The 13,745-nt window shown below is 45.0% G+C and overlaps 2 protein-coding genes across 5 annotated transcripts; one reads left to right on the top strand and one right to left on the bottom strand.

Annotated features, from left to right (window-relative positions):
* The first annotated feature begins 871 nt into the window (after window positions 1–871).
* LOC134011249 (bromodomain-containing protein DDB_G0280777-like) lies at window positions 872–6,756 on the top strand. Of its 2 annotated transcripts, XR_009928399.1 has the most exons (3): window positions 872–1,048; window positions 1,945–6,183; window positions 6,373–6,756. XR_009928399.1 is itself a non-coding variant. In XM_062450793.1 (2 exons), the coding sequence occupies exon 2, from the start codon at window positions 5,083–5,085 to the stop codon at window positions 6,127–6,129; it is 1,047 nt and encodes a 348-aa protein (XP_062306777.1). In that variant the 5' UTR covers window positions 872–1,048; window positions 1,945–5,082; the 3' UTR covers window positions 6,130–6,756. The 2 variants fall into 2 exon arrangements, 1 of the variants encoding a protein (XP_062306777.1); XM_062450793.1 differs by having other exon boundaries at window positions 1,945–6,756.
* Window positions 6,757–7,554: 798 nt separating this feature from the next.
* On the bottom strand, window positions 7,555–13,647 carry LOC134011248 (uncharacterized). Of its 3 annotated transcripts, XM_062450790.1 has the most exons (12): window positions 13,527–13,647; window positions 12,712–13,221; window positions 12,155–12,382; window positions 11,583–11,900; window positions 11,306–11,434; window positions 11,091–11,134; window positions 10,543–10,642; window positions 10,089–10,312; window positions 9,722–9,986; window positions 9,362–9,507; window positions 8,774–8,989; window positions 7,555–8,310 (listed from the first exon to the last, which is right to left on the bottom strand). In XM_062450790.1, the coding sequence occupies exons 2-11, from the start codon at window positions 12,913–12,915 to the stop codon at window positions 8,818–8,820; spliced, it is 1,830 nt and encodes a 609-aa protein (XP_062306774.1). In that variant the 5' UTR covers window positions 12,916–13,221; window positions 13,527–13,647; the 3' UTR covers window positions 7,555–8,310; window positions 8,774–8,817. The 3 variants fall into 3 exon arrangements, with proteins under 3 accessions (XP_062306774.1, XP_062306773.1, XP_062306776.1); XM_062450789.1 differs by having other exon boundaries at window positions 12,712–13,646; XM_062450792.1 differs by having other exon boundaries at window positions 7,556–8,310; window positions 8,774–8,829; window positions 12,712–13,645.
* Between the last annotated feature and the right edge of the window lie 98 nt (window positions 13,648–13,745).

Here is a 13,745-nt window from a genome sequence, read left to right as displayed (position 1 = left end):
GTTTTTGTATTGGGTAAAATTGGGTAAACACAACGATGGTTCGTTATGAACCTTTGGGTCATGTGACCCGAAGGCAGCACGAGGGTTAAAGATTTTGTTCTTTCTTTTCTTTAGGTTGGTTATTACAAATGTAACTCGTGCATGCAGTCACAAATAAATACACGTTTAGAAACATTTCAGAGAAAATGTACCTTAATATATTTACTTTTAGATAACATATGTTACTATGCCTGAGGTGGTTAATATGGTCACCAGCGGTTTACTCTTTTTCCTTAGGAATCAACAACAAACCGCGAATAATCATACAGCTTGCACCCGTGGATGTAATGTATTAATGTGGTCAGTTTCTGATGAGTCACATCTTTCGGTGCATCACCTGTTTGACTCGAAGCAGCGCCACCTAAACCGTTTCACCGTACATTTTGACAACAGATGAGCCTGACATCATTATTGAATGAGCAAAATGGGCTAATACATTTCATTAACTGTTCCATAATGTTGCGTACCCATTTACCACAGTCAGAAGAGTCAACATCTGGAATTAATCCTAAATCAGCCTAACCTTAACCTATGCTTAAAAACGTATTTATTTGGCATATTTCTACATTAGGCCTACCTTACGGAAAAAGACCTAAAAAAGATTTGTGTGAGTAGGCTATTGTTGAAACAGTCAAAAGGATAAGGTCCAATAAAGTTGATTTATTATGATTGGCGAGTTGATAAAATGTCAGTCTCTAACCTATGAGAAGTGGAATTGGTTGCTTATCCATGGAAACCTGTTTCACAACAATCTTTGTTGATCAATTATCGGCAGTACTTACGACCGGTATGACTGGTTTTTGCCCTTCTTATAGGGATGACAGGTTTATCAAGTGTCATATTCACCTGCGCAGTCTAGGAGTTGGAGCCAGTAAACTACAAGCACTTTTGGATTAAATTATTATTACGGCATAGGATAAGGACTATTATCAAACCATAATGATGAAAAACAAACTTATTTGGATATGTTTAGCAGGTGTTTTCTGCACGTGTGTTAAAGGAACAACCAGTAAGGACTATCTACTATTAATATATTGTTGTAAATCCTGTCTTAAATAATGTATTATTTGCATGTAATGTATTTCTAAATGGTTTTCAAATGGATATTCAATGTATCGAATCAAATATATTGGAGCCTATCACTAATCCACTTTAGCATACAGTCAGTCCTTCAAGGACTTGTTAGGATTCCTCCGTAAGGAGGAAACCTATTGTTATTGTTAGTTTTATTATTATTAGGATTCCTCCTTAAGGAGGAAACCTATTGTTATTGTTAGTTTTATTATTATTCTAGTAGGCTCACCAAGCCCCCTCCCTTCACTCCTTGGCTTGAAATAAAAGCCCTTGTGGATCTTGATGGTATTGCATTTCAGATTTGGTATCCCATTGGTAAGTCTACAGCATGGATGTTTCTATACAGTGACAATTTGTGAAGAATATACATTTTTCAATGGTTCGCAATGTTAGGAGGAATCTGCCATTGCTGCTTGCAGCTATATTTTTTTAATTATATTTAATAGTCTGATTATATAGTATTCCCTATGTGTGGGATGCAACAATGAGATGGAAAATTCTGAAATATGACGAGCATCATTAGCCTGTGTAATAATTAGGCCTGCTAATAATTTTATTTAGTTTGGTTTGTCCTATTTAGTTAATCAATCACAATATTTGTTGTGGCCATATGCACACCTATCCTGTGAGATATTCAGTTTGAATCAAATTATTGACTATATGTATCCCAACATTTAGATGTCACTGTCGTTTTCAAGTTGGGTATTTATTGGGTGTGCTCAAGCCTTCGGCGAGAGCAAGCACACCCTACAATTTCCCCAGAAATTGTACCCTCTCTAGTTCCATACAATGATGTATTTTTATTCAACAAACTTTTATTTGCAACTACAGCAGAAGCCCCAACAACTACAACAGATTCTCCAACAACTACAACTGAAGCCCCAACAACCACAACAGATTCTCCAACAACTACACCCACAACAGCTGCTCCAACAACTACATCCACAACAGCTGCTCCAACAACTACATCCACAACAGCTACTCCAACAACTACACCCACAACAGTTACTCCAACAACTACAACAGCTGCTTCAACAACTACAACTGATGCCCCAACAACCACAACAGCTGCTCCAACAACCGCAACTGAAGCCCCAATAACCATAACAGCTGCTCCAACAACCGCAACTGAAGCCTCAACAACCACAACAGCTGCTCCAACAACCGCAACTGAAGCCTCAACAACCACAACAGCTGCTCCAACAACCACAACTGAAGCCCCAACAACCACAACAGCTGCTCCAACAACCACAACTGAAGCCCCAACAACCACAACAGCTGCTCCAACAACTACAACTGAAGCCCCAACAACCACAACAGCTGCTCCAACAACCACAACTGAAGCCCCAACAACCACAACAGCTGCTCCAACAACCACAACTGAAGCCTCAACAACTACAACAGCTGCTCCAACAACTACAACTGAAGCCCCAACAACCACAACAGCTGCTTCAACAACTACAACTGATGCCCCAACAACCACAACAGCTGCTCCAACAACCACAACTGAAGCCCCAACAACCACAACAGCTGCTCCAACAACCGCAACTGAAGCCCCAACAACCACAACAGCTGCTCCAACAACTACATCCACAACAGCTACTCCAACAACTACACCCACAACAGTTACTCCAACAACTACAACAGCTGCTCCAACAACTACAACTGAAGCCCCAACAACCACAACAGCTGCTTCAACAACTACAACTGATGCCCCAACTACCACAAGAGCTGCTCCAACAACTACAACTGAAGCCCCAACAACCACAACAGCTGCTCCAACAACTACAACTGAAGCCCTAACAACCACAACAGCTGCTTCAACAACTACAACTGATGCCCCAACAACCACAACAGCTGCTCCAACAACCGCAACTGAAGCCCCAACAACCACAACAGCTGCTCCAACAACCGCAACTGAAGCCCCAACAACCACAACAGCTGCTCCAACAACTACAACTGAAGCCCCAACAACCACAACAGCTGCTTCAACAACTACAACTGATGCCCCAACTACCACAAGAGCTGCTCCAACAACTACAACTGAAGCCCCAACAACCACAACAGCTGCTCCAACAACTACAACTGAAGCCCCAACAACCACAACAGCTGCTTCAACAACTACAACTGATGCCCCAACAACCACAACAGCTGCCCCAACAACCGCAACTGAAGCCCCAACAACTACAACAGCTGCTCCAACAACCGCAACTGAAGCCCCAACAACCACAACAGCTGCTCCAACAACCGCAACTGAAGCCCCAATAACCACAACAGCTGCTCCAACAACCGCAACTGAAGCCTCAACAACCACAACAGCTGCTCCAACAACCACAACTGAAGCCTCAACAACCACAACAGCTGCTCCAACAACCACAACTGAAGCCCCAACATCCAGAACAGCTGCTCCAACAACTACAACTGAAGCCTCAACAACCACAACAGCTGCTCCAACAACCACAACTGAAGCCCCAACAACCACAACAGCTGCTCCAACAACTACAACTGAAGCCCCAACAACCACAACAGCTGCTCCAACAACTACAACTGAAGCCCCAACAACCACAACAGCTGCTCCAACAACTACAACTGAAGCCCCAACAACCACAACAGCTGCTCCAACAACCGCAACTGATGCCCCAACAACCACAACAGCTGCTCCAACAACCGCAACTGAAGCCCCAACAACCACAACAGCTGCTCCAACAACCACAACTGAAGCCCCAACAACCACAACAGCTGCTCCAACAACTACAACTGAAGCCCCAACAACCACAACAGCTGCTCCAACAACTACAACTGAAGCCCCAACAACCACAACAGCTGCTCCAACAACTACAACTGCAGCCCCAACAACCACAACAGCTGCTCCAACAACTACAACTGAAGCCCCAACAACCACAACAGCTGCTCCAACAACTACATCCACAACAGCTACTCCAACAACTACACCCACAACAGTTACTCCAACAACTACAACAGTTGCTCCAACAACTACAACTGAAGCCCCAACAACCACAACAGCTGCTTCAACAACTACAACTGATGCCCCAACTACCACAAGAGCTGCTCCAACAACTACAACTGAAGCCCCAACAACCACAACAGCTGCTCCAACAACTACAACTGAAGCCCTAACAACCACAACAGCTGCTTCAACAACTACAACTGATGCCCCAACAACCACAACAGCTGCTCCAACAACCGCAACTGAAGCCCCAACAACCACAACAGCTGCTCCAACAACCGCAACTGAAGCCCCAACAACCACAACAGCTGCTCCAACAACTACAACTGAAGCCCCAACAACCACAACAGCTGCTTCAACAACTACAACTGATGCCCCAACTACCACAAGAGCTGCTCCAACAACTACAACTGAAGCCCCAACAACCACAACAGCTGCTCCAACAACTACAACTGAAGCCCCAACAACCACAACAGCTGCTTCAACAACTACAACTGATGCCCCAACAACCACAACAGCTGCTCCAACAACCGCAACTGAAGCCCCAACAACTACAACAGCTGCTCCAACAACCGCAACTGAAGCCCCAACAACCACAACAGCTGCTCCAACAACCGCAACTGAAGCCCCAATAACCACAACAGCTGCTCCAACAACCGCAACTGAAGCCTCAACAACCACAACAGCTGCTCCAACAACCACAACTGAAGCCTCAACAACCACAACAGCTGCTCCAACAACCACAACTGAAGCCCCAACATCCAGAACAGCTGCTCCAACAACTACAACTGAAGCCTCAACAACCACAACAGCTGCTCCAACAACCACAACTGAAGCCCCAACAACCACAACAGCTGCTCCAACAACTACAACTGAAGCCCCAACAACCACAACAGCTGCTCCAACAACTACAACTGAAGCCCCAACAACCACAACAGCTGCTCCAACAACTACAACTGAAGCCCTAACAACCACAACAGCTGCTTCAACAACTACAACTGATGCCCCAACAACCACAACAGCTGCTCCAACAACCGCAACTGAAGCCCCAACAACCACAACAGCTGCTCCAACAACCGCAACTGAAGCCCCAACAACCACAACAGCTGCTCCAACAACTACAACTGAAGCCCCAACAACCACAACAGCTGCTTCAACAACTACAACTGATGCCCCAACTACCACAAGAGCTGCTCCAACAACTACAACTGAAGCCCCAACAACCACAACAGCTGCTCCAACAACTACAACTGAAGCCCCAACAACCACAACAGCTGCTTCAACAACTACAACTGATGCCCCAACAACCACAACAGCTGCTCCAACAACCGCAACTGAAGCCTCAACAACCACAACAGCTGCTCCAACAACCACAACTGAAGCCTCAACAACCACAACAGCTGCTCCAACAACCACAACTGAAGCCCCAACATCCAGAACAGCTGCTCCAACAACTACAACTGAAGCCTCAACAACCACAACAGCTGCTCCAACAACCACAACTGAAGCCCCAACAACCACAACAGCTGCTCCAACAACTACAACTGAAGCCCCAACAACCACAACAGCTGCTCCAACAACTACAACTGAAGCCCCAACAACCACAACAGCTGCTCCAACAACTACAACTGAAGCCCCAACAACCACAACAGCTGCTCCAACAACCGCAACTGATGCCCCAACAACCACAACAGCTGCACCAACAACCGCAACTGAAGCCCCAACAACCACAACAGCTGCTCCAACAACCACAACTGAAGCCCCAACAACCACAACAGCTGCTCCAACAACTACAACTGAAGCCCCAACAACCACAACAGCTGCTCCAACAACTACAACTGAAGCCCCAACAACCACAACAGCTGCTCCAACAACTACAACTGCAGCCCCAACAACCACAACAGCTGCTCCAACAACTACAACTGAAGCCCCAACAACCACAACAGCTGCTCCAACAACTACATCCACAACAGCTACTCCAACAACTACACCCACAACAGTTACTCCAACAACTACACCCACGACAGTTACTCCAACAACTACAATAGCTGCTCCAACAACTACACCCACAACTGCGGTTCCAACAAATACCCCCACAACAGGTACTCCAACAATTACAACAGCTGCTCCAACAACCGCAACTGAAGCCCCAACAACCACAACAGCTGCTCCAACAACTACAACTGAAGCCCCAACAACCACAACAGCTGCTCCAACAACTACAACTGCAGCCCCAACAACCACAACAGCTGCTCCAACAACTACAACTGAAGCCCCAACAACCACAACAGCTGCTCCAACAACTACATCCACAACAGCTACTCCAACAACTACACCCACAACAGTTACTCCAACAACTACACCCACGACAGTTACTCCAACAACTACAATAGCTGCTCCAACAACTACACCCACAACTGCGGTTCCAACAACTACCCCCACAACAGTTACTCCAACAATTACAACAGCTGCTCCAACAACCGCAACTGAAGCCCCAACAACCACAACAGCTGCTCCAACAACTACAACTGAAGCCCCAACAACCACAACAGCTGCTCCAACAACTACAACTGCAGCCCCAACAACCACAACAGCTGCTCCAAAAACTACAACTGAAGCCCCAACAACCACAACAGCTGCTCCAACAACTACATCCACAACAGCTACTCCAACAACTACACCCACAACAGTTACTCCAACAACTACACCCACGACAGTTACTCCAACAACTACAATAGCTGCTCCAACAACTACACCCACAACTGCCCCAACTGCTGCTCCAACAGCAGCCCCAACTGCAGCCCCAACAGCAGCTCCAACAGCTGCGCCAACAGCTGCCCCAACTGCTGCTCCAACAGCTGCCCCAACAGCTACTCCAACAACCCCACCCTTAACAACTTTACAAACAACTCCAGAACCTTTTCGAGGTAGGCAATGTTTTTTTAAATTTATTTTACAAATGCAATATGATCTTAATCAAAATGTATACATAAAGTATATAAAGCAATAGTATTGGAATATTGACACATTGTGTTGCTTTGGCAACTACAGTATATACATACCTATGTAAGGTTAGGATGTTAATTATATACATTAACTTGAAACCAGTTTTATTAATTTTGTATCAACCGGTCCTCCTCTTATAGTCCTCCCTTTGTGAAACATGCACATACTAGTTCTTCCTTGACAACTGTGCTTGGATAGTAACATTCCTTTTTTCTAACATGACTCCCTTAGACTTGACTGCACTGCTATACGGACAAATCAAGATGACCTCTACTGTTCAGTTGACAAACGAAAATGTCACAGCTCTAATTGAAGAGGTGAGTATGTGAATATGTGTGGCCACCAATTCAATTTAAGGAATTGCTGGAATCAACAAAAATGTATCAAAATGAGTGAATTGCCATAATGACTGACAAAAGATTCATGTGAAAACTTTCAGCTTTTGTCGAATAATCTTAAAACGCCCGTCAAAGTCACAGTGAGAAGACTCCAAAAGACTGTTGGACCGTGAAAGTACACAGGTCATGTACCTGTCATGTGACAGCTAAATCTCAGCTGAACGTTTCATATGCAACGTACTGTTTCTTTTGAGTGTGCTTTTGACATATTTTGTAGAATATTACTCAATAAAAATACTGTCTCATTAAATCTGTTGTTCTGCTTTAAGCCATGCAATACATTTAAAAAAAACGTTTTAATTCAGTCTTAGTTTTAAAAATAAAAAACATTGAAGTATGAAATTATTTTGAAATATTAATATGATAAAATACCCCATGGGCTGACATTACAACATACAATGCATCAAATTTCAATTTACGAAACAATGTTGCCTTCATATGATGTCTTAAAATAACTCACACTGACACTTTTGAAGAGCCACTGTCATTTGAGAATGTGATTGGTGCACAGGAAACGTATAGTTATGTTGGGTCGACCACCATTTCAAAGTGAGTTAAAAGTGTAGCTGATCAGAATTTGTCCAGAGCCTCAAGACTTGTTTACAGCCTTCATCAACAGGTCCTTAAGGCCAGGCGGAGTGGTTATTCTCCGTAGAAGGTGCTGCTCCATGGTGGTGGTGGTGTAGGGCAGATGCACACTGATCGTGTGTGGGTCCTGGCTAGAGAATGGGTGAATGAGGTCCCTTGATAAGCCCAATGGAGGAACATGATCTGCTCCTGTGATGACGGCAAGGAGGTCCTCAAAGGAGAAGGTGGTCTGGTTCTCTGTTTGAAGTAGCAACAAGATGAGTTAGTCTCCGTTCTGGTGTTTTTTTGTTGAGTTTCATGTATCCCTTGTGTTACCTTTGGGTCATTGTGACCCTTCAGTCATTGTGATCCACCAACCTGTTGCGACAACTTTACCCAATAACCAATAAAGTGAAGCATTTTCTTTTAACCGTCACGCTGACTCAGACCCCCCACAGCGCGAATGTTAAAAGAAAATGCTTCACCTTGTTTTTGTATTGGGTAAAGTTGTCTCAACACGACGATGGGGCGTTGTGACCCGAAGGCAGCACAAGGGTTAAGTTGTTGATAGACAACATTAAACCAGTTTTGTCATAGTACTGTTTGCACTGTCCCTGTGTGTACTGTACTGCCATTGCATGCTGGCTCTGCGCATCATCAGTATAAACATGAAACCAAGTGAACTGATCAATTCAGACAGGACAGAAAGCCTACCACTGACCATGAGGAAAGTTTCCCAACAGGTGATGGTGCTCTCAGAGGCTGTCAGATCAGATTCTGGGAGAGTCGAGGAGACCTGGAACATCTCGAGAGAGACACAGGCTCTGAGGTGTTTGTCATGACAGGCAGGAAGGCCACAGAGTGAGCTTTCATGATATCCCATAGACCACCGCAGCTGTTCACACCCTCTGTAAACTGTGAGATCATGCTATCCAGCCTGGGGAGAGGATCAGAAGTTTTCACAATAAAAGCGGTTCGATGGTTGTTTAGCATGATAAACCTAAACCTTTTTTGTTTATCTTGGAAAATGTTGTTTCGTTTGATTAATGTATAATATCGATTAATGTATAATATTGACTATTAAGTTCATGATTTGTTTTTTTCCTCTTCTGTTGTATCTTTATATTGTTTTAATCATTGTATAAATGCGAATAAACAAACAAACAAACAAACAATACCTTGAAACTTGAGATTCCCCTGTCCATTATTTTGGCATTGTCAGGCTGACAATTCTTTTAAGTATTCCATTCGATTTTTTAGATGGATCTATTTGGTCCCAGTTCTGAGTACTTTAGGTTAAGTATCTTACCTGTGGTAGATGTAGTGTTCGACCACACAAGCATAGATGGAGGGAAGCTCTTTGGTGTGGGCTGTGTAGATCTCTGGGAGGCCACAGCCTGCCACCCACTCACACTGGCTGGGACTGAGCTTCTGGACTGAGCCACAATTCAGTAGCTGCAGGGCATCCACCAGCACCACCACAGAGAATGAAGGAAGGAATGGGTGTAACATTTTGAGGTTCAGTTAGTTTCATACTGCATACATACTGTATTCTACACCATGACACACGTATACAGTTGAACTGCAGAAAAGGTAAAATATTGGCCCTAGTACTGCAGCACAAACTACTAATCCTGTATAATCCAAGTATGTGAAAAGTCTGAAGTACCTGTTGCAGTTGGACCTGAATGTCTGCATCCGCCACCTCCCTCCAGTCGAAGTCCTCCAATGAGGGGTTGTGGCCACACATGAGCTGGTAGAGGGCCGGGTGAAGGCAGCGCAGGCCTGGTCCTCCATGGCACAGCGACCAGCCCACCAGTGCTCCAGCAGCAAAGTAGCGCCTTTCTTCCAAGGCGACCAGGTCATAGGTCATCAACAGAAGGCCCGGTTGGCCCTCCAGTAGGGAGCTCTCCTGCACCTCCAGCAGAGCCAGTCTGCAAGCAGAAGCGGTAGCACAAAGAGACCCCCGAAGGGATGATTGGGTAATTTAGTAAATTAAAACTAGTTACCTAGAACGTTGGCAGGGAAACGGGTACCTAAAGAACTCTCCGAGCGACCCGTCGTGGCCTTGGTCCTCCTCTCCGACGAGGTGGAGGATGGGAGTCGTCCTGAAGCTGAAGGAGGGATTCTTCAAGGCTGCGAAGGCACTGCTGAGGATTGCCGACCTCGGCACATGGAAATGGGTCTGGACATCTGCGGTCATGTTCTGTTCCCTGAACAGTCTGAGGATGGCATCTACTTCCAAAGTCTCCTGGAAAGACTAGCAGTACTTCATAGGTGAGAAGACTGCTGAACTGGTGTTTCTCACCCTTCCCTGCCTCTACCCACCCCCAAAGAAAATGACATTGCACAGTATTTTTTTTTTTTTTTTTTTACCGGCAACCTTCAGATTACCAGCCCGATTCCCTAACCGCTTAGCCACCTGACACCCGACATAACACACCATACATAACTCTAGAACATTCATCTCTTACTAATTTGAAAACTTACCTCTTCAACAGTGGGGGTAGATAAACGGGATACCCTAATTTCATCCCGAGGGTTAACGTCATGTATACCATCTTTATTGGCATCCAAACATAACTCCTGTCTGAATGAGATGTTGAGATTTTTTTTTTGAATGAGCCGTGCCCTGTGTACTCAACATAACCGGTCATGTGGGTTGTATAATTTCTTAATCCATAATTTCTCAATCCTTAATGCCATATTGTTTTATTATTGTTGCTTGCTTTTTTTTCCACAGGTACACTTGCACTTATAGCAGTTCATGTTGTTTAATTGTAACTTGTTTAACTACATGCTCTCATGGTTCTTCCCTTTGGCACTTATTTTGGTTGTTCACAATGTGTGCTTCATGTTTTGGCTACTCGCAATGTTTTGTGGCTATCTCGTTGTTATGATCAGTGACCTATGCCCTTTGTAAAGCTCTCTCTTGGAAGTCGCTTTGGATAAAAGCGTCTGCTAAATGAATAAATGTAAATGTAATCATGTACTTGGAACCGTCTATAGCAACCAATTATCAGATTAAAAAGGTGTACCTTTTCAAAGTTTGAGCCCTGTCAGCCACACAGTCACTTTTTGTCTGTACAAAACAAATAAGCAGACAGATGCTTTCAATCAAAATCACACAATGGAATAGTAGAGTGCACCACAAACAAAACAAAGAGCAATGCAACAAGAGTAACTTAAGCCAATTTCCTCCTTTGTCCATTTTCAGTCAGGGTTATTTCTAGAGATAGCCGGCAGTGTTTACCTCAGTGTAGTCATGGTGACAGAGGACATAGAGGGGTCCGTGTCCTGTGATCTTCAGTACCTGCTTCCCAGTCCAATCCGACTGAGGCGGTAAGTCAGGGATAAATAACACCCGAGAGCCCTGCAGACACTGGCGCACGCACGCACACACACACAAACACACACACATGCACCCACACACACACACACACACACACAAAAGTAAGTCTATTGTGAAGAGCCTAGTCGGCTTCCATGAATGTAATATCACATTCAGGATGGAATGTGATATTAACTACCTTGAGGTAGGTAAAGGAGACCGCCTGCCCTTGTTTGCTGGAGAACCGTCTCTTGAATAGAGAAGCCAGCCGACTCTCCATCTCATGGGCACTCCAGGAGTCGTCAATGGACATCCTGGTAACGAGGCCCAGGGCTTCCAGCTCTGCCCTCTCCCCGCCCCAGGGCACGATGTGACTGAGCTCCTGGCCCCGAGGGTGCCCGCTGGGCAGACAGACGACGTCCTTCACCACCAGACCCCTCTTCTCGGGCACCGACCTCCTCCACTTCAGCTTGGTGGGAGGGCTGTGGGGGGCCTCGGGTGTGGGCGCTCCTTGGGTCTGGATGGAGAGGAGGGCCAAACTGACTTTCTATGACTTCAACATCCAGAGCAAGTACTCTAACACAGCAGTAAGTGTTGAAACAACCCTCACCTTCTCCCAGCCCCAACAAAACAAAGTGTGGAGACCTCCACCCCTTCCCCTCATGTACTAAATGGAAGACATCTGGCCTCCAACTTGTTTCATAAGGAAGAGAAAGCAAATGCAGATTCTAGCAGATTTGCAACATGGGTGTTTCTTTCGGTGGACATTACCGAAGAGGCGCGAGACCATCTGTCCACCAGGTCCTCCTCAGTCATCCCTGTATACGGAAACACCTCCATCTCTATCTCAACGTTATCCATCTTCATCATAGGGGGCTGTGGTCCCTTGTTCTCCATCCTGGTGAGTGACGGAGATTCTGTAGTGTTCCTGGGATTTTGTTTATCAACAGGCTCTGTCACAATCTCATTTAGAGGCACCAGGGGGTGTTCAAGGTAAGGCTGTGAGAGAGAGACACACCAGTGAAGTCAGTACTAATGTTTTATATAGCATTAGGACTTCTTTATTATAGGCTTGATTATTTACTATAGGTTTAGACAGGCCACTTGGAAACAGTCAAGAGGAGCTGGACTAAAGAATTCCAAGCAACCAACCTGAAACATGGAACTTGAAGCTATATTTAAATGCTAAGCATGTTATATTAGCTCACTCTTTCAGAGTATCTAGCAAGTTTTTTTTACATGATCACAAACCAATGAGAAACTATGAAGTTATACGTCGCCTCGTCCATACTAACAATGTATAGCGTGATGTTGAATGTGGTTCTTACCTCTTCAGGGCCTGGGCTTGGGTCCGGGTCATTAAACTGGGATTCCTGCAGTTGACCCACTTGTGACGGGGCCTCAAAGGCAAACAGCTTCATCTCAATGTTCTCCATCAATATCATGACCGTCGCTCTCTTTTCTTTCACCTTCACCTCCCTCTCATTTATGCTATCCGTTCTGGGGCCTGCTCTATGTCTCATGACTTCCATTAATCAAGGCAGGCTGGTTCTTCCTTTCCTGACCGGTGTTTCCTTCTGGCTGGCCCACTGTCTCCCTCCCCTTCCTACTGTAAATTGTCCCTTAATCAGCTTCGCTACTGGCCCATTTGATGAGGTAATTCAGAGTGGAACAGACTATGGACACACATAGCACTCCAACGACTGACTCCCCCACCCACTCTTGATTAGAAGTCAAACTTTAGCCAAATGCCCTTTGTTCTTACTTCTGTGACCTCATTGATCCCCAATGATTAGTAAGTTTCATCCTGTCACTGAAGGGATTTGTCCAGACAAGGTCTGGAGGGCAATGGGAGGAGGAGGACGATTGACTACAAGAGTAAAATACCGGTTTGGCTCAGAAGATTAAAACGTGTTTTTTTGTTCAATGATTACAACATTGAACAGAATCAGCCCAGGAAAAATGGATGCGTTCGTAGATCGATGCAGTAATTACTTGTGGGTCGTCGCGTGTCTCGAAATCAATATGTTGTAAAAATACAAAAAATAGTTACGCTTTATATATACTGCCTGCTCAAAACGAAATCACGTTGCTGCACATCAGACGTTTAGGTAGAATTTAAACAAAAATGTGAGGCGCATACCTTGAATTAGACATGAGGAAGCCATTCGCTGCTTGCGCTACAACAGCGTGAATTTACAACAGGTGTGTAAAACAAATTACCCGATGTGGATAGGATATGGATAGAAGGGTAACCATTTTCTTAACGAAGTAAGCTGAAAAATTGTAGGCTACCACTACTTCTGGATTACTGCCTGACGGAAAATGCTGATATAGCAGCCTACTTGACTGCATCGTTGCA

Source organism: Osmerus eperlanus, chromosome 24 (genome assembly GCF_963692335.1).
Source record: "Osmerus eperlanus chromosome 24, fOsmEpe2.1, whole genome shotgun sequence".
In the NCBI taxonomy this organism is placed as follows: domain Eukaryota; kingdom Metazoa; phylum Chordata; class Actinopteri; order Osmeriformes; family Osmeridae; genus Osmerus; species Osmerus eperlanus.
The sequence above is the reverse complement of the archived record's forward strand: the minus strand, read 5'-3'. Positions and strand labels throughout refer to the sequence as shown.

What these genes read in the sequence shown, in the direction of transcription:
- LOC134011248 (XM_062450790.1), bottom strand. Translation starts at nt 12,915, where the DNA reads ATGGAAGTCATGAGACATAGAGCAGGCCCCAGAACGGATAGCATAAAT. An exon ending in TCTCCTTTACCTACCTCAAG is followed by an intron (nt 11,435 to 11,582) that starts GTAGTTAATATC and finishes TGCGTGCGCCAG; the next exon opens with TGTCTGCAGGGCTCTCGGGT. An exon ending in GTCACCATGACTACACTGAG is followed by an intron (nt 11,135 to 11,305) that starts GTAAACACTGCC and finishes TGTTTTGTACAG; the next exon opens with ACAAAAAGTGACTGTGTGGC.
- LOC134011249 (XM_062450793.1), top strand. Translation starts at nt 5,083, where the DNA reads ATGCCCCAACAACCACAACAGCTGCTCCAACAACCGCAACTGAAGCCC.